The sequence below is a fragment of the Schistocerca serialis genome, chromosome 1, assembly GCF_023864345.2.
Source record: "Schistocerca serialis cubense isolate TAMUIC-IGC-003099 chromosome 1, iqSchSeri2.2, whole genome shotgun sequence".
NCBI classification, from domain to species: Eukaryota; Metazoa; Arthropoda; class Insecta; order Orthoptera; family Acrididae; genus Schistocerca; species Schistocerca serialis.
Window position 1 is genome coordinate 1,027,397,257 of NC_064638.1, and position 20,543 is coordinate 1,027,417,799.

The window sequence follows — 20,543 nt, forward strand, 5'->3', positions numbered from 1 at the left end:
ATGGCTGATAAAGCAGAAGAATAAATTCACTACCACACAATGAATGGCTTGCATATTTCATGTTTTAAGAACATAGTGACAAGACGTAGAATTAAATCTATTTGTTTTGTGTCATCAGTCTGGTTTGATGCTCTTCTCTACCATCCCACCCTAATGTGGGTGTGTTCATTTGCAGGTTATAACTCAACATCATCCATATTCTAGTTTTGGTCTGACCCTGCTTTTCTACCCTTACTGCTCCTCTCAACACCAAGGTAATCATTTCTGAATTCCATACAATATGTCTGCCATACATTTCATTTTCATGGGCAGATTGTCAAAAAGTTTCATAGCTAGGTATTTCACTCCTTTCTTTGCCAAAGTCAGAATCACAAATGGGCTTTGCATATAATTTTTCCTTCCAGTACTGTGTATGTGAAAATCTCGGCTATCCCCAAACTGCAAGATAAACGACAGCGCCTAATATATCCACACACTAGAAAAAACTTTGTCCACACTTCAGAAATGTTTTCAGTCACTTTCATTTCTTGCTACGAACTTGGCGTCCTGAGAAGGACTTTTTGGTTGTTTGCTCTGCAATCTATGACCGGGAGGCCTTTTCGAGAATTTCGGTCTCATCCTGTTGTTGTTACTCATTCAGCACCACACAGGAGGCACATGTGACTTAGGGTATATCAAGGACGCGAGTAACATTCCCCCCCCCCCCCCCGCCCCCTCCGCCCCTCCGTGTAATGTGTAGATAATTTAGCATAATACTTTGAACATTTGATTTTGTACTTGTATTTTGCTTGTCATTTCTGTATACTCTTAAAATTATGTATTTGATCGAAGCTCTCTATCATCACACGATAAATAAATAAATAAAATGTCTTGCTAATGGACGTACAGTCCTCTCTTATAAATTTCATTTATGTGACATCCACACTGTCTCTTTGCAGAGACAGTTAGTAGCATCACTTCTATGTTCGAAGACATTTTGGTTCAATAAAGTGGCCTACACATTTTTTGGTTGCCAGAATTCAATAAATCTCGGAAGTGGGGATTAAAATTGCTAGTTTTCTACGTCATCAAACCGTTTTCAAAATACTTAGATACTTATTGAGCGTAATACGCCTTTACCATTATATGTTACCGATACTTGTTTTTGCAGTGGGAGATGCTTCAACTATTGGGGTCACTAGTTGATGCATATAAAGTTTTAGAGCACTGCAGTGTATTTTTCTTCATTTTTCAGGAGCGTTTGGAATCCACTCGCTTACGATTTAACAGGGTCTGTGAAGAGATGTCTCCCTTGAGCTCTAAATAAACCTCAAAGCAGCGATATACCGTCTATGAAATATTTCGGGGGAAAGTAAAGTAATTGGCAGAAAGATTGCAAAAATAAAAATAAATAAGGGTTGAGGCTCCGTTTATTGTAATAGGAATGACAAAACAGAACCACGATTCAGTGTGATATTTCAGGATTCTAGTACAATGTTCATTTCGTATCTCTAACTTTTCGAAGAAATAGGTTATATAGTTTCTTCTTCTTGTTTTATAAATGTGGATTGTCGGACCCCGGTAGCTGAGTGGTCAGCGCGCCAGACTGTCAATCCTAAGGGCCCGGGTTCGATTCCCGGCTGTGTCGGAGATTTTTCTCCGCTCAGGGACTGAGTATTGTGTTGTCCTACTCATCATCGTTTCATCCCCATCGACCCGCAAGTCGCCGAAGTGGCGTCATATCGAAAGACTTGCACCAGGCGAGCGGTCTACCCGACGGGAGGCCCTCCTCACACGCCATTATTATAAATGTGATATAATGTGTGGGCTAGATCTCTATATACTTCAATACCATTGCCCACCATTAGCTGTTCTATGAAATTTGGAGAATGGAGAATGATTGGTAAACTACTGCTAAAAAGAGTAATTGGGAAATGAATGCGGAACACATCCATCGTACTAAAATTCTGATTATTTTTTAATAAAAACTTCCTAAAAAGATACAGGCCAATTTCGCTGTTAATTGAAAGAATTAGAATTCGACTAGTGATGCTACTGTGGTAATGAGGAACCAGAAACCTAGCTTCGAAAGTGATGCATAATTATTGTACCATGCTCAGTTATTTAAGATATTTTCTAAAATAACAATTGATTTCAGAAGCTTTGTCCTTCTTGGACACGCCAGAAACAACCTGTTGTAAAGATGGCGCGAGGGGCTCCCCCCTCCTCCCACCCCCTCCCTACCATCAGATTTGCCTCTATTGTTGCTCGGTCAAGTTTTTTGCTCTCCACCAACCTCCGAAAGCAGGTCCACCCTCGCTCGTCACTACCCCTGCAAAAAGGAAGAAGAGTGCAGTGTCTTATGAATCTGTAGTTACGCTGGCCCGGGGATACAGTGGAGAGGAATTCTTCGTCACTCGTCTACAGCCGAATCTATACAAGAAGAACAGCCTCAGTTCGCCTTGCGCCTATTACATACGTTCCACGGACGTGGTTTAATCACTGAAGATTCACGAAGAAAGAAAATGTTTTGAAACATCACCTTGAAAAATTATGAATGACTCACCCACCCACCCATCCACACGGGTGCGCACACACAAACACAACACACACACATTTTTTTTTACGTATCTGTTTATAATTTTACCGAAATTCGTAATTTATTAGTTGAAAACAGCACGGTTCCCGGTCAGATAGAATATTAGTTCTAGAGTGCCCTTGTACCAGTTTCTGCATGGACTTCTTCTTCTTCTTCTTCTTCTTCTTCTTCTTCTTTTTCTCCCGTTACTCAAGGTCGGCTTTTCTGATCATGCAGTGCCATCTGTCCTGCTGGTAGGCATGTATTCACTTATGCTCGGCTTTTCCAGATCGCCTTGTATGTTCGCCAGTTGGCCGGCTCGAGGGCTTCCTCTACCTATCTGTAGCCATGGAAAGGCAGTTTTCCACGACAAGCTCATGAAGTCCACGTATTATGTGACCATACCTCCTCAACCTGAGAGTTTACGATTTACGGGAGCGGCTTTGAAACCCAATGGCCACTTTATATTTCAATGTTAGTAACAGGTGCATATCAGTTGAACTCGTTTCCTTTTCGTAAGCCTTTTTTGATGCCTAGTCTCTACTGCCATGCGATAGCAGTGTTGTTACAGTCGTTTAATAAATTTTGCTTTGGTTTTTACGCATTGCACAGAACGCCTGAAAGCATACTCCACTTGTTGCACCCAGATGTTATTCTATGAGTTATGTCTGCTTATATTGACCCGTCCTCTTCTCCATTCCTCAAGGTTCTCCGGATTTGCCTGAAGTTATCAGATACAATAGCTACGTCTTAGCATACAGATTTCAATGTTGGGTTCTGCATCTTTATCATTATCTACAACATTAAGCAATGAGGAACTTACCCGGCTTCCCTAATGGACAACTACATTACCATCAAAGCTCTATGATACGCCACAAGAGCTGTTTACCTAATTTTAGAAAAATTAGGAAATTTGTGGTAAGTTCCTATGGGACCAAACTGCTAAGGTCATCGGTCCCTAGGCTTACACACTATTTAACTTAACCTAAGCTAACTTACGCTACCTCCGAGGGAGGACTCGAACCTCCGACGGGGGAAGCAGCGCGAACCGTACAAGGCGTCCAGACCAAGCGTCACCCAATTTTAGACATTGAAACTTCCTGGCAGATTAAAGCTGTGTGCCGAACCGGGACTCGAAAGTAGGAGATGAGGTAGTGGCGTAAGTAAAGCTAGAGGGCAACTCATGAGTCGTGCTCAGATAGGTTACTCGTTAGAGTAATTTCCCGCCACGTTCGAGCTCTAGTCGGCCACACAGTTTTAATCTGGCAGGAAGTTTCATTGTTACACGTGTTTCTACTAAGTCGTATACGGTACTGAGGGACATGATGTGAACGTAGAACTTATCACAATATTGTGCTTCGTACGCTGTCAAAGGGCCCTGGGTATGGGATATGAGTTTTGTTTCAGAAAAATTTCCACCAATCACTTACGTCTATCTTGTCCTTGTAGAAAGAAGGCAGCACGCCATTTCTCCACGTGTTAGCCATGTACTCGTATTGACTAAGAAGAATATGCCAAACCTCATGCAGAGGCTGAAGCTAGCATTCCTCTCGCACAATGCAGAAGCATGCAACGTTCCCAAACGTTACGAAGATATATTAACATAACTACCTTGTGTGTTGCAGCTACATCTCCGAGGCGCCGGCCCTGACGGAGCTGCCAGAATGCCTGTTCTGCGACACGCCCGCCGGATTCCGTTCGCTGTAAGTAGCCTTCTCTCATCCATCTTGCCCCAGCAAGCGCTTACAGTTCCTCATCTATAATGGATACCGTAAACAGCGAAAGTATTACGAAGCAATCTGGTGTCTCTCACATTAGATAAAAAGTACTACCAGTGGAGAACAAAAAAGGCGAAACTGTTCCTCCTTGAAAGGTTCTGTGAGTAACCAACTGTCTCACTTCTTATTCCGCATTCCTCAACAAAAATTTTGGCATGAGAACATATTCGCGCTACTTCAACACAACATTCTACGTCTTTTACCCAGTCTTTTTTCATAGTTAAGCCTTCATACTCAGCACCTCTTCCACTGTCTCCTTTTTCTCCCACTGATTTACAGTATACCACTGCCACAGTTTCCTCTCCCACTTACGCTGTCTCCTTCTATCTTTCTTTCCCACTGTCACTGTCTCCACCGGACCCTGGCAGCTCAAAAATTCTGGAGCGTCAAAGTCGTTGTTTCCCCTATAGCCAAGTGTTCAAAATTTCGATCCAAAATGCGCCCTACGTGTTAACGTTTGCCGGTATGGAAAGTTTCAACCCCTCCACCTCTCTCTCCCCGAAGGCTATGTATGGTCCTCATTCATCTGTATGTTTCATTTCCATTGTCTCCGCTCTCTTTTGCTCCTACTGCTTTTATTTCCATCCATCTTCTACTGCCACGGTCTCTCACCGACCATCAACATCGCCTCTCTCTTTGGCTCCCGTTGCCATGGTCTTCACCCATTTCTCTTTCTCTTTCACTGCCACTTTCTCTCCCTCACCATCACTGTCTCCCTCTTTCTCTCCCTCTGGCACAGTCTCCTGAGGACTGAGGCAGCTGGTTCTCCACTATTCTGTTAGCATCTTTTAAAGAGCGACATATTCTCCTTTTTTGTGCTCCTAGAGGAGCATTTGTCCGCTGGTTCACTTCTTTTTCCTGCAACAGCATGCTGTGCTACTTATATAAAACGAATTCTATAAGCCAATAAAGTTTTGACGGTTTATTTATATACTTCGACACAATTATATGCTTTGACTCATATGCCGGCCGAAGCGGCCGTGCGGTTAAAGGCGCTGCAGTCTGGAACCGCAAGACCGCTACGGTCGCAGGTTCGAATCCTGCCTCGGGCATGGATGTTTGTGATGTCCTTAGGTTAGTTAGGTTTAACTAGTTCTAAGTTCTAGGGGACTAATGACCTCAGCGGTTGAGTCCCATAGTGCTCAGAGCCATTTGAACCATTTTTTTGACTCATATAAACAACAGATAAATAAGCACAAGGCTAACACAAAATCTTTTGCTTAGAACTTTTTTGGATACTTTGCTCGTCGATCGCAACTCATCAAAACGCCCTGCTTATGATTTGTATCCTAAAGGAGTAAAAATGTTATTAGAAATAGTTTACTAAATTTGTAATTGTTCAGCTTTTACATAATTTTTGTCAGTTATATTAAGCGCTTTTCAGCCATTTCAAGATCCTTTTCAGCCCATTTTATGTCACTGTAGTACTACTTTCAGCATATTTGCATAGGCATGAAGTGCCCATTATACAGAAACAGGGTGACAAAAAGTTTTATTGGTGAAAGAACTGTGACTAAAATGTAGTTTTGTGACCTCAAAACCTTTTCGATTACCATACAACGATTGGCATGTGTTCAATACATCAGTTAAACTACATCTACACATATTTTACGTGCGTAAGTACGGTAAATTTGAACCTCTGTATCTCGGTAAGGGATAATGATATCGAAAAATTAAAAATATATGTTAAAAATTTCAACGATTTGCCATTAACAGAAATTATAGAATTGGCCGTTCACACAATTAGTATTTTTCGTACCCAAAAATAATTGTTTTTCGGGGTTTTCTCAAGATACGCCCAAGAACAATTTGTGCTTTTGATAAGCCGCCTAAGGTCCTCTAGACCACACCTAATACAAAAGAACCAAGTGGTATGCTGAATTTACCTGGACTGGGGGAAGTGTGTTATGTTTAATTTTTGACCCTGTACTGTAAGATAGCTACAGTATGCCCATCCTTCCGATAGGTGTACAAATGATTAGGTCAAGGGCTATCCAAAATACTTCACCCCTTACCTCTGTGCTCAATTGTACACGAGATATGACAACCTGAAAAATCGCATTTTCGCGCTCCGCTTTTTGGAACACATTTGTACTTTTTACTGTCGTGCACTGACTATACCAGCCCCTGCCTACCCTTTATTTAATTTTGTGTGCGTGTAGCGCATTAGCAGAACTGAAATTCGCACTTGCTTCAAATTATGGCGATCGCGATAGAAATTGTTATTGCTGCTAATTCGGTAGTCGCTGCACTTGCGATCGGGCAATAATAGACCGTGAGCGCGAACTGGCTTCTTACGGAGCGCAAAGATAAATCGTGTGGCTGTGGTCGCCGTTTAGTTAACCTTTCCCAAATCACAAGCAAGCACACGTGCATATGATATTAATTTTTGTTCCCGGCTATTTTGAACGTATCTTTGGCAGTGGCTGATATAAACATTCACGCTAACTAATTAGCATTTCATATTAATAACTTTTAGGTAATGAATGGAAATGCGACCGTACGCCCCCATGAAAGCTAATCTTTGCCAGTAACTTTATGCAAGGCTCTAGTTTTCTCTCTCTGAACAAAAAAATGCATTTAATTACGTACACTTTAATCTTGCAAAAATAAATAATATTTATATTCAGCTCTCAAGATTATTACGGCCGTGTAATATGAATTTATATTTACTGTTAGTTCAAAGGCGCCTAACCGTCATTGACTAAGCAATACTGCACGCAAACGGCCAATCCGATAAAAATTGGTATGATGTGATGGGGAAGCGGAAAATGACTTTTCGGATAAATGAAAGGTAGCGCATAAATCTTAGAATCTATATTCCGCAGAATTACACTTACATTCTCAGACGAGAGCAGGCAGGCAGCGTTTTTACAGATTTCGTCACCAATGGCGGCGACTGAGAACTACTTCCATGAAACGAGACAAACGAAAATGTCCTTCTTCATCAAACAAACAAGAAAAATGATAATAATAATTTTACACTGTCAGTGATTTTATTTCAATTACATATGAACACGGTGGTTCTTTTAACGACTTAATGTTTTCACCACACTTATATTTCAATGTTTGTTTGTTATTACTGTCTTTGACAGTCTCTTTAAATTATTTTCAGTCTTTATTCCGTCACTTATGAAAAAAAAGTGTGAAGTAGGGATGGCACATGACCAATACAGGGTGTAACAAAAAATATGACCAAACGTTCACGAAACATCCCTCACAGGTAGACGAATAAAACTTGTTATATGCGACATAGGTCCGGGAACGCTTTACTTCCATGTTAGAACTCATTTTGTACTTCTTCTCATAATCACATCAGCCGTGGAAATACACAGAAACAGAAGATATCAGTATCACATGAAACGTTTTCTTACATGAAATATTCAAAATATCCTCCTAATTACGTTTGGTTGGAATGTGCACTAAGTTGTAATTCTTAGATGCACCGACAGTGTTTTGTTGTTGCAATTGTAGGAAGGTAAAGTTGATATGCGACAAACTTCATTGCTCTGCTAGCATCAAGGGAGTAACATCAACATTTTGGTGTTTATCACGAACTTATTTTCCAATGTAGTGCAATGACCGTGTGCTGGAATGCGGAAGTGGCAGAAGCCCGTTTGCTGTGCACATTAGCAAATGATTATGGCAGTGGCGCTCAAGGTTTGTATCGGGAGAGATTTCCGGAAATACATACCCCAACAGGAGGAAGTTTGAAGCAACTGATAGTCGTCTTAGGCAGCACGGGACGTTTAGGCCTAGGGAGGGGGGGGGGGGGGGGGAGGGGGAGATCTAGAAGAATGAGAACACCTCTCCTGGAGGAGAAACACCTTATCGTAGTTAATGACAAACCTTGTGTCAGCGTAAGATAATTAGCTGCAACAAGTTATGTTGATAACATGACTGTCTGGAGACTGCTGCATTATACTTTGCTGTATCCGTACTATGTGCAGCGTGTGCAGCTGATTCTCCTGCGCGGGTACACTTTTTTGCATTGTTCAGTCAACGATGTGTCAGCCTTCGTTTCGAAGTCGATGATTAATGTGTCGAAGTGTTATAGAAACCGAGTTCTAATATGAAAATAAAACGTTTCCTCGGCAACCTCCATAACGCCTATTTTCTTCCTGTACGTGTGAGCAATGTTTCCTGAAAGTTTAGCCATACCTTTTTGTTCCACCCCGTATGACAGTTCAGAAACAGTGACGCATGAGCAATAACTTTAATGCGTTTCCCTCTGTCACATTTAATTTATTTTCCTTAATGACTTTGAATTCTCTAAACATCTTATCCTAAAGTAAAAGCTGATGACCCACAGATCAAGTTCAACAAGATGTGAGTAAATGTAAATAACAGAATTTTTGCCGACGTCCAGATGAATGGGAAAACGTAGGTAAATTAAGTAATGATTTTGTGCCAACATGAAGTAAATGTTTCTACTCAACATGAAAGGCTGTTGACAAACTGATTCTGCGTTCACTGAACTCCGAAAAGCATTCAACACACTTCCGAACTGGAAGCGCGCAACCGTTACAGTCGCAGGTTCGAATCCTGCCTCGGGCATGGATGTGTGTGATGTCTTTAGGTTAGTTAGGTTTACGTAGTTCTGAGTTCTAGGGGACTGATGACCTCAGCAGTTAAGTCCCAAAGTGCTCAGAGCCATTTGAACCATTTGAACACTTCCGCACTACCGCTTGATGAACACAACACGAGCGTACGGAATATCAGACCAACTGTGCTGTTAGATTGAAGAGTTTCTAGCAATCAGAATACAGGATGTAATTCTTAACGTAGAGAAATCTTCAGACGCAAAAGTAACTACGGGCATCTCAAGGGGGTTGCTGTAGGACCATTCATTTAATGATATATAATCACCTACCGGACAAGGACGGAAATTCCATGAGGCTTTCCACGACGATTATTTTATATACACAAAAATTGCAACCCTAGAAAATTGTAGCGAACTGCAGAAAGACCCAACGGAGGATGGTCACTTGGTGCAGGAACTGGCAAGTGATCCTCCGCATAAACAAATGTAGCGTACTGCGCATAACCACCCATTATTATACGACTACACGATTGTAGAAAAATCACTGGAAGCAGTCACATTCATTAAATATCTAGGAACATGTGTAAGGAGTGGAATGACCACATAAAACTAATTGCGGGTAAGGCAGGTGCCAGGAAGATTCAATGGGAGAACCCTCACGAAATGTGGAACACCGACAAAAGAGGTAGCTTAAAGAACCATCGTTCGTCTAATAATTGAGTACTGCTCGTCGGTCTAGGATCCGTGCCAGATAGGACTGATAGGGGATGTAGAGAAGATACAAAGAAGGGCAGCGCGTTTCGTTACAGGTTCGTTTAGCAAGCGCGAAAGCATCACGGAAATGCTCAGACAGCTCCTGTATCAGGTGATGCAAGAGTGACTCTCCTACACTTGTGGTTTATTGTTAAAGTCATAACTGCTAGAGGACGACGCAGAGACACTTAGAACAGTCTGAAAGTTATGTTTCGATTTGTTTCAATGAGCTGAAATGAAGCTGAATCTATAGGTAGCTTAACGCTAACTGTTGGTGAAAAAATTCAAGTGCGAGAATGCATAAATAAACCTCACTGCGAGAATCCTAAGAAAATCGTGCCCTGTCTGAAATTTACTGGAATCACAGAATCTGACTACGAACTTTGATAAAAGTAAACTGATTACTTTGGAAGTAATATTGGTTCCTGTGAAATTTAATTAAAGAAAGAATCTTTTTTCTGCGCAATTTGTCTTACTTGGATGCAAACTACTGTCGTAGTACGTCTCGATAACACAACTGCAAAATCTAACAACTAGGATACACAGAGGTGCAATGCGTACTCAAAAACATTGCTATCATTCCTTGTTCGGAATTTTTTGATAATGGTCTTTAAATAATTGAAAATTGACTCTTGAGACGTGGACAGTGACTCTGTTTTAAATGAACTCAGTTCCAGTTTCATTTCTTTAGACTTAATAAAATTTAATGTAACTTCAAAAATACTTAAGCTTCTCTGAAATCACGTAACAATAATAAAAGAATTATACAAACTGAACTTCGCATGTATAATATCTCCTGAAACAAAATTCCAGAATCTAATTCTTAAATCTATTTTTCTCTCAATGATCGATAAATCCTAACAAAAAAGAAACAAAAAGCAAAAAGATTCCTGGTCTGGATGTCTGACGAACCAAGAATGCTGCATTATTGAACCGCTGCCGCAAATAAAAGAAACTTAATCATTACATGTAATCCATTCTTTGCAACTATTATCGTAACAATGTAAAAATCAATTCTTTTTCTCTCCGGAATAATAACATAATTCCAAAAATTTCCTTTCTTTGTCCCTTGCTGCTACTAAAAAACTACTCGACCGTTTACGTCTAACACCAAAGCTCAACTGACCGTCTCCTCTCCTTTCCTCGCGATCCACAGATAAATCTGGCGCACATCTTCGCAGAGCAAAGATCACCCCTGAGTCTTCTGTGCGCGGCGCAGCAACCGCAGGTGTACAAATTTTCCTTCCAGCCTGCCTGCCTGCCTGCCTGCCCCTATCGGCGCCGCAACTATTAAAGCAGTTCAGCGTGCAGCAACGGAGACACAAGATTATATGTGTACTGGCGCACAGTGGTTAAAGCAGGTCAACTTGGGTTTCCGCAAGCTTGGCAAGCTTCACGAGACCCATTCAGCCTGCTGCACCTAACTACAGGTTTCGCTGTCGATCTAGTGTGAAAAGAATATCCAGGTACTTGTTTTCACTGCAGCTCAGCCATCTTAACGGGGGGAATAGCGAAATGAACAAATCAAACTTAAAGTAGATCGTGGAGAAACAAATAACAGAACAGAGCCCAATTCCAGCATGGGAAAAGTTTCTTGCGTTTATAGCTTCAAATAAAATGGTAGGTGTCTCGGAATGCAAATTGTGTAAAAAGCTACTAAACACTAATTAGGGAACCTCGAGTATGTTATGATCCGTTTGTAAATTTCACCAGCTATTTCCCACTCCATACTATTTTATTCTTTTAAGAGAACATAGTCTTAGCGGCTGTCAAGTATCTGGAAATGCGTGCTAAGGACTTGAGGTCATTTAGCAGTATACAGGGTTTCTAATTTTAGGGCAAACGTTAACTGAAATAGGAGAAATATATGGCTCAGCGGATATTAAAAATCACATTCTGGTCTGGTGGTATGCAACCTAGTGCGAAGATAACTTAGGATGAAAAAAAGCTTCTTCTTTCAGGCGCGTACTTTTCGATTAACATAATACAAAAAAAACGAACTTCGGATTTGCTAAAATACATTTGTGGAATTTTGAATGAACTATTTTTGCCACTTAGAATGAATTCAGCGAACCTGCAGTACACACCCTGGAAAAAGTAATTAAAATTGTTATATATATGTTCATATTTGGCTGAAAACACGCAAAGGTTGTAACCTTCCCGTATAAAATAATAAAAATGATAATTTTTTTGTTATTATCTTAACTCATGAAAACGTAAATTTTGGCGTAATCACCGCTACGCCATGGCCCTGTGAAAAGAATCTGAAAAATTCTTACCTCATGATGGTGTCGCCGGATAACGCTGTCTATATATCTGCTCGTAAATGGCACATCTTAGTGCAAAGCTGTCCTATTTACTAATACTGGACAACATTTGTCTGAGATCTGAATTATTAGAAAAACTGACTTTGCTTATTGACACAGCGGCACAGCTGGTCGTCTGATTACTAAAGAGCACATGACTATGATCTCAGAAAATTTCTGAAGTATTTAAATAAATGACTGATCGAGACTGGCGATGACTTAAGGCAAAATTATTCCTTCCTTTTTTGTTGACCGGTAAAAATTATATTCTGAAAATCTTTTACGTTATTGGTAAATATCTGCAATCCATTGTATGAAAAATTGAATATTACAAATCTGGGTCAACTGGTGCTGACGAATCACAAAAAGACAAACAAATTCATGTTAACATCTCAGACAAGTGACTTAACTACGATTATGTCAATAAAAATAATAAAATTTACCTTACAGTACACGGCTATGAACTGCACTGTACCAGCGACAGGCTGCAACAGCCTTGTAGCAGCGAGCGACTGCAACTGCTCTTAACAGCGAGCGATTGCGACAACTGCCGAGACTGCTCTTACCTGCGACTCTCTTGCAGCAAAGATATTTTCTGTCGCAGCAGCGAGTGAGCAATACATCGAAATTACATTTGCTCCAGCTAGCTAGTGAACCCATTACAAGGTTGCAGAAACAAGACTTCAAAAAGCTTACTTTAGTTGGTGCTGCAATGTGGTAGACGTCTTCAGATTCTTATGTGCAAAGGATCTCAACTTTCAGAGATGCTTCTACTTACAATGGAAAACATGCTTTAGAGGTAGCCTGATGATGATTCGAACTTAAAAAGAGGCTGAAGTTGTAGAGAAAACTGTTCATGACGAAGTAAATAAATTACACAGAAATACGCCGAAAACTGGACAGCCATGGACCGTGCAGCTGGTCCCGGCGGAGGTTCGAGTTCTCCCTCGGGCAAGGGTGTGTGTGTTTGTCCTTAGGATAATTTAGGTTAAGCAGTGTGTAAGCTTAGGGACTGATGACCTTAGAAGTTCAGTCCCATAAGATTTCACACACATTTAATTTTTTTTTCTTTTTTTTTTTTTTGTTTTGTTAACTGGGCAAACAAAGTCCACAGTTTTCTGGGCTACAATGACCGAGAATGAATGTAGTACATTTGGCCTTGTCTTGCGACACTAGGGTAAAAAAAACGTCCGAACCCTACTAAGAACACGACAGTGAGAGCGTACAGAATAAGCTGCTACGTGGAGAAGCACCACGGGAAGACGGACAGGCGAGCGAGATTCCTTTAGCCTGCTTGGGTTGGTCGTAGCTTCGCTTGGACGGGAGTAAAGCACCCTGCCCGTTCTGACGATAGCGTGCGGCAGCTTACCTGCCTGGCTAACTGGCAAGCTTGGGCAGATGTTTACACCTCTGGCAGTAACACTGTCGAGGCTGCGCGCGCATGTCTAAGCAATTCATACATTACGAGCGCTATTTCAGACACTCAAAACAAGACAAATTTTGTACAAAAATTACACACGTTTGAGCTCGTAAGTAACAAGCAAAACAATAGATAACAATACCCGTCACCTGAACGGAAGCTACAATGAACGGTAAACAGAAAAATCGCAACTTGTTCCTTAAGGAGCGGAGGCGCTTTTACTTTCAACATACTGTATTAGGTAATATACCAAAGTAAAACAATTTTTTCTGAGATAGTTACTCTGGGGCTGTAACCACAATCTCCATCCCATGTCGAGTCTTTCCTTGTCAAATTCGAGGCTGTACCAAGAGGCTTCTTCTGCTAATCGAGATTGTCACGTAGAAGTAAAACAAATGCGCTGTTTTAAAGGAAATTCACTATTAAAAATTTGGTTTCACTTACGTATGTACCCAACTTATTTCTAAACTTTGCCTGTTTCATGTTGTGGAATGCGTCACCAGTGCGGTAGTTCTACTTTTTTATGATCGTGCGGAATAATTAGTCTCTAGAAAGATGTCAACAGAAAATTGTGGTTCCTGTGGAGGAACTAGAGTTTTGGTTACAAAATTTCTTTTCTAGCGTCTTGAAATTCATAATGAAATCAGAGCACAAGTCGCGTCCGTTCTGAAATTTTGATAATTGCCATTTAGAACTTCACTGACATGTACTGATGTGGAGACGGTTCTGTGAGCAGAATAATAAACGGTCTTGGACACCTTATCTACTATTATTCGTATCGTTAACGTTTTTCGAGCAAAATGCAACATGTTGCGTACATATAGTGCCACAGCTTTAATTCGATGTATCAGATGTAATCAGCTTATCGAATGAGCGAATACTAGTTCAGAAATGCAAAGTTACTAGTTAAAAACAGCAAACCGTAAGCGTAATCTGCCACAATTTTATGTATTAACTAATATGACGCGAAACGAATTTAAAAACATTTCTTCGGGCTCTCGTCACCTACTAAAATTGATTTGGCCGTGGCCTGTTCGAGAACATTCTGTCCCCGTAAACGACATACCATATGGCGTCAACCACCATTCCCATCAGCCTCGGACGTTAGTTGTCTCCTCTCAGGCTTTATCAGTTCTTTAAACATAAATCTAAATCTAGTGATCATGGAAATGTGTTGTTTTTTCTTTTAATGTAAGCAGTAAATGGCCGTTCCTCTGCAACAGAAATTTCTAAATCATTCCCGTTCGACAGTGACATCCGACCATGTCTTCTGCGAGTTTCGCATTTTCTGTCTGACAATGTATATTGTTTTGGAGAGTTTCATGGCTTTCCGTTGCTCCAGTGTCGTCTGACGTTTAGTTATTTCAAGTTCAGTAATTGCGCTTAATTCAGAAAACACTAATATACACTGTCCCGACATATTAACGTGACCACTTGTCAAAAGCTTGAACAACCACTTCTTGCAGCTCGGACCGTTGGCAGACATGCAGGAAGGGAGAGAATGAGGTTCTGGAAGGTATTGACTATGCTTGGAGCCACGATGACTCCAGTGTAGTGGACAGCTGCACTTGGTTTCTCGGTTGAGGATCCATCATGCAAGCAGCCCAATCGAGGTGGTATCACAGATTCTCGATCGCGTTTAAATCTGAGGTGTTTTGTGGCTAGAGGAGTACGGTAAACTTATCCTCGTGCTCTTCGTATCACGCACGTTGCATTTTCCTACTGGTATATAGCAATGTGCAGAAGAAAAACAAACGGCATGTACGGGTGGCATGGTCACAAATAAGTTTGAATGACGATAATACCCAGGGAATGCCAAGAAAACATTTCCCAGACCATAATGCTTACATCTCCGGCCTGGAGCCTTTGCTTTCAGACGTTTCACGCCAACAGCTATCTGTCCGATGGAGCATAAAATGTGATTCATCTGGAAAGACCTCTCAATGGACGTCCAGTAATGGTATTTGTTATGCCAGAGCCAAGGGAGCCCCTGAGTGTCGTTAACCCATATTACACCACAGAGGACACGGTTGTCTATGTCCAAGGCGTACCAAAAGCACCATGGTAAACAAAGGTTATTTACACACAAGATAATGGAAGCAGACATTCCGAGCACTACTTCCTGCAGGGGGAGCTCGAGCCACGGTCTGCAGGAAGTATCACTACGCCAAAACATGATTGGATGGAGACAGCTATTCAGGGGCTACAACCAGCCCAAAATTCAGTTCACTCTGGAGGCCGACCTCGTGGACTTCGACCGCTGAAGATTACGTTTTCGTCTCTAAATTGGACTTTTACTAGTGTGTGTTACCACGAATCTTTGTGGAAATTTAGAAGTGAACTTTTGTTTGCCACAATTAGGACACTTTTACTGGCATTCTTACTGTTACCATTCTTTCGTTGTTCAGTCATCAGCCTTGTAAACTTACCTAAATAAAAGTTATGTTTGTGAAAAATTGCGAATTGTCAGTCACAATACTATTGGTTTGCGAATTCCAGCCTTCGTCGCAGATGAATAGCAGTCAGCATCGGTGTATGAACCAGGAGGCTGTTGCAGAGGCCCACATGCCGCAAGGTTTGCTGAACTGTCATCAAGGACACTGTTGGTAGCCCCTTGGTTCAACTGGGTGGTCAGTTACTCAACAGTTTCCCTGAACGATCGTCGAGGACGCTGTTGGAAGCCCCTTGGTTGATCTCGCCGCCAGTTACTCAACAGTTGCACGTGTATTCGCCCGTACACATCTCCGTTACCGTTATTCGCATCTTTCATCCATGGCGCGTATCGCACCACAAATTCCTCGGCGCCGCTTTTGAACGGCACCATTTTGCCATGCACGGTATATGAGCACTTTAACCCCGTGTGCGATTTGCAGGGGGGGGGGGCATGGGGGGAATTTCCCCCTCTCTGCATCAGACCATCCCCTCCTCTGGTTTTAGTTTATGCATCCCAACCTGGGATATTTACACTCCTGGAAATGGAAAAAAGAACACATTGACACCGGTGTGTCAGACCCACCATACTTGCTCCGGACACTGCGAGAGGGCTGTACAAGCAATGATCACACGCACGGCACAGCGGACACACCAGGAACCGCGGTGTTGGCCGTCGAATGGCGCTAGCTGCGCAGCATTTGTGCACCGCCGCCGTCAGTGTCAGTCAGTTTGCCGTGGCATACGGAGCTCCATCGCAGTCTTTAACACTGGTAGCATGCCGCGACAGCGTGGACGTGAACCGTATGTGCAGTTGACGGACTTTGAGCGAGGGCGTATAGTGGGCATGCGGGAGGCCGGGTGGACGTACCGCCGAATTGCTCAACACGTGGGGCGTGAGGTCTCCACAGTACATCGATGTTGTCGCCAGTGGTCGGCGGAAGGTGCACGTGCCCGTCGACCTGGGACCGGACCGCAGCGACGCACGGATGCACGCCAAGACCGTAGGATCCTACGCAGTGCCGTAGGGGACCGCACCGCCACTTCCCAGCAAATTAGGGACACTGTTGCTCCTGGGGTATCGGCGAGGACCATTCGCAACCGTCTCCATGATGCTGGGCTACGGTCCCACACACCGTTAGGCCGTCTTCCGCTCACGCCCCAACATCGTGCAGCCCGCCTCCAGTGGTGTCGCGACAGGCGTGAATGGAGGGACGAATGGAGACGTGTCGTCTTCAGCGATGAGAGTCGCTTCTGCCTTGGTGCCAATGATGGTCGTATCCGTGTTTGGCGCCGTGCAGGTGAGCGCCACAATCAGGACTGCATACGACCGAGGCACACAGGGCCAACACCTGGCATCATGGTGTGGGGAGCGATCTCCTACACTGGCCGTACACCACTGGTGATCGTCGAGGGGACACTGAATAGTGCATGGTACATCCAAACCGTCATCGAACCCATCGTTCTACCATTCCTAGACCGGCAAGGGAACTTGCTGTTCCAACAGGACAATGCACGTCCGCATGTATCCCGTGCCACCCAACGTGCTCTAGAAGGTGTAAGTCAACTACCCTGGCCAGCAAGATCTCCGGATCTGTCCCCCATTGAGCATGTTTGGGACTGGATGAAGCGTCGTCTCACGCGGTCTGCACGTCCAGCACGAACGCTGGTCCAACTGAGGCGCCAGGTGGAAATGGCATGGCAAGCCGTTCCACAGGACTACATCCAGCATCTCTACGATCGTCTCCATGGGAGAATAGCAGCCTGCATTGCTGCGAAAGGTGGATATACACTGTACTAGTGCCGACATTGTGCATGCTCTGTTGCCTGTGTCTATGTGCCTGTGGTTCTGTCAGTGTGATCATGTGATGTATCTGACCCCAGGAATGTGTCAATAAAGTTTCCCCTTCCTGGGACAATGAATTCACGGTGTTCTTATTTCAATTTCCAGGAGTGTATTTGCCACGCACTGGAGTAAAACTTTACAAATAATTTAAATTTGTGGAGCCGAACACTGAAAGTTTTTAATACAGACTTACTATTAATACTATTAATATGTTTGCTTATTAATTTTGAAAAAGTGTTATCTAGTAGTTATTGTTGTTGTCTTCAGTCCAGAGACTGTTTTGATGCAGCTCTCCATGCATGTAGTAGTTAAGCATTTCAAAACGTTTAGAACGAAATCATCATTATCATGTTGTCATTATTGCTTTCGCCTAAGGTGCGTCATCCGTTTACTTGCGGGCTTGTATCATGATGGACGAAAGTACAACGGTTTCAAATAAAACTTGTTTAATAATATATATATATATATATATATATATATATATATATATATAGTGCTCAGAGCCATTTGAACCTTTTTTTTGTTTGTTTTGTTATGCCATACTTTTCAAGAGCTGCTAACAGTGTGCTGAAAATGCATTCTCCTGTCCCACTTTCTAATTCAACAATTTTTTTTTGAGATTGTTGAATTAGAAAGTGGGACAGGAGAATGCATTTTCAGCACACTGTTAGCAGCTCTTGAAAAGTATGGCATTACAAAACAAACAAAAAAAAAGGTTCAAATGGCTCTAAGCACTATGCGACTTAACTTCTGAGGTCATCAGTCGCCTAGAACTTAGAACTAATTAAACATAACTAACCTAAGGACATCACAAACATCCATGCCCGAAGCAGGATTCGAACCTGCGACCGTAGCGGTCGCTCGGTTCCAGACTGTAGCGCCTAGAACCGCACGGCCACTTAGGCCGGCTATGGCATTACAGATGATGAACTAAAAAACCACCTTTCAGGTATCGCAACAGATGGTGGCTCAACAATGCTTGCACCTTACAAAGGCGTAGCCGCTCTACTGCGTAGTCATTTACATAAGGATTTAACTGTAGTTCATTGTATGAACCACAAAATGAAAGTAGCTATCCACGATGTTGTGAATGATGTAGCAGACGTATACCATATACAGTTTTTTTTTTTAGATTCCATATATTCTGTGTTTTCTCGAAGTCCCAAAAATCAGAGACTACTACAAAGTGTTTCACAAGAATTATCCTCGCAGCTATTAAAACTAGGCCGTATTTTTCGCGTAAGTTGGGTTGCTTCCTCATTTCACGCTTTTCGAGCTTTTCTTGAACGTCACAGTTCTCTTGTCTATCTTTTTGAAAAACTGAGACATGATGGTTCCTGATCAACTCAGGAGAGATCTGAATTTGAAGATTTACTAAAACATCTCACAAAGTGGCTTTTCTGATAGTGCATACGCGTGAACAGTGAGTTTCGGCATTAACATCTATTTATAAATAACTGTTTAACCATGGGTAACGCCACGGTCCAAGCTAGTAACATATATAATTATACTAACCCCCTAAGACATCCCCCCCACTGGTAAAAGCACAAATCGCACACTGCTTTAACCACGGTGGCACGCGAACAGTTTACAAGAAGAGCCGTTCGAAAATGCTTCCACTCTTATCCCGGAAGTCAATAATCATGCCCTTTTCGGCGTCAGATAAATCGCTCCGTTTCCACATTACTACTAATATTGTACTGTTTTCTACGTCTACCCGACACGCGTTATGTACCCTCCACTGCTAGTGCTGCCACCTGTCGTCTGTGAGTGGTTATCGCCAAGGGCGCACCCAGGATCTTAACTAGGGGGGGGGGGGGGGCAGGTCACACTAGTCTCAGGAAACAAGGACTTGAGACAACACACAGCACTTCTTGTTGAATAAAACAGTAAACCAGTGAAAAATTGCTTTTAATAAACATTTTAAATACAAGAATGCACTTGTACAAACCGAGAAAACATGCAGCATTTCTTATTAAATAAAACAGTAAACTAGTGAAAACTGCCCCGCCCCCCTGCCCCTCGCTGGGTACGCCCATGATTATCGCACGTTGACATCGAACATAGGTGGTGGTCACATTGGCGTGACTGGACCTTGTACATCATACTTCCTTCGACATAGTATTTCACTAAACAGCCTGTCAGAGGTGAGAGCAATTTTTCCAGAAATTTCTGTCACAACAGCAGGTAACTGCTTTATAATTAATAAGTTTATTGGCACATTTAGTGAGACTGAATCAGAGTTACATCATGAAACAATTTTTTCCGTTACCTACAGTATCTTTTGTTGCTTGCTTACTACTCTTGATGAACTGCAGTATCGTGTTGAAGCTGCGTGGGCAGCTGTACCTTTAGACGCCATTCAAGATCTGTTTGACTCAATGCCCAGGTGTATCAAGAGCGTTATTACGGCCAGAGGTGGTTGTTCTGGGTACTGATTTCTCAGGATCTATGCACCCAAATTGCGTGAAAATGTAATCACATGTCAGTTTTAGTATAATATATTTGTCCAATGAATACCCGTTTATCAACTGCATTTCTTCTTGGTGTAGCAATTTTAATGGACAGTAGTGTATGTAAAACGTGGACTCAATAAAAACAGGATACGAGACACTGGAAACGTTTTCCCCTATGTCCTTCAAGGATATTAAAAATTATCTGTACATAATGTAAGAAATGAAGGTCATCTGCTCGCATAACGTAACGCGCAGAACGCTACCTTTCGAGATAGGTTGTTGTTGTTGTTGTGGTCTTCAGTCCTGAGACTGGTTTGATGCAGCTCTCCATGCTACTCTATCCTGTGCAAGCTTCTTCATTTCCCAGTACTTACTGCAACCTACATCAATCTGAATCTGCTTAGTGTATTCATCTATTGGTCTCCCTCTACAATTTTTACCCTCCACGCTGCCT

General features: G+C 42.3%; 1 protein-coding gene across 1 annotated transcript in view; it reads left to right on the forward strand.

Annotated features, from left to right (window-relative positions):
- The window catches only part of LOC126455064 (lutropin-choriogonadotropic hormone receptor-like), an 805,745-nt gene that overhangs the window by 325,935 nt on the left and 459,267 nt on the right, over positions 1-20,543 (forward strand). The window contains exon 4 of the mRNA XM_050091146.1: positions 4,183-4,260. Coding sequence (XP_049947103.1) covers positions 4,183-4,260 — 78 coding nt within the window. The remainder of the gene's footprint in view (positions 1-4,182; positions 4,261-20,543) is intronic.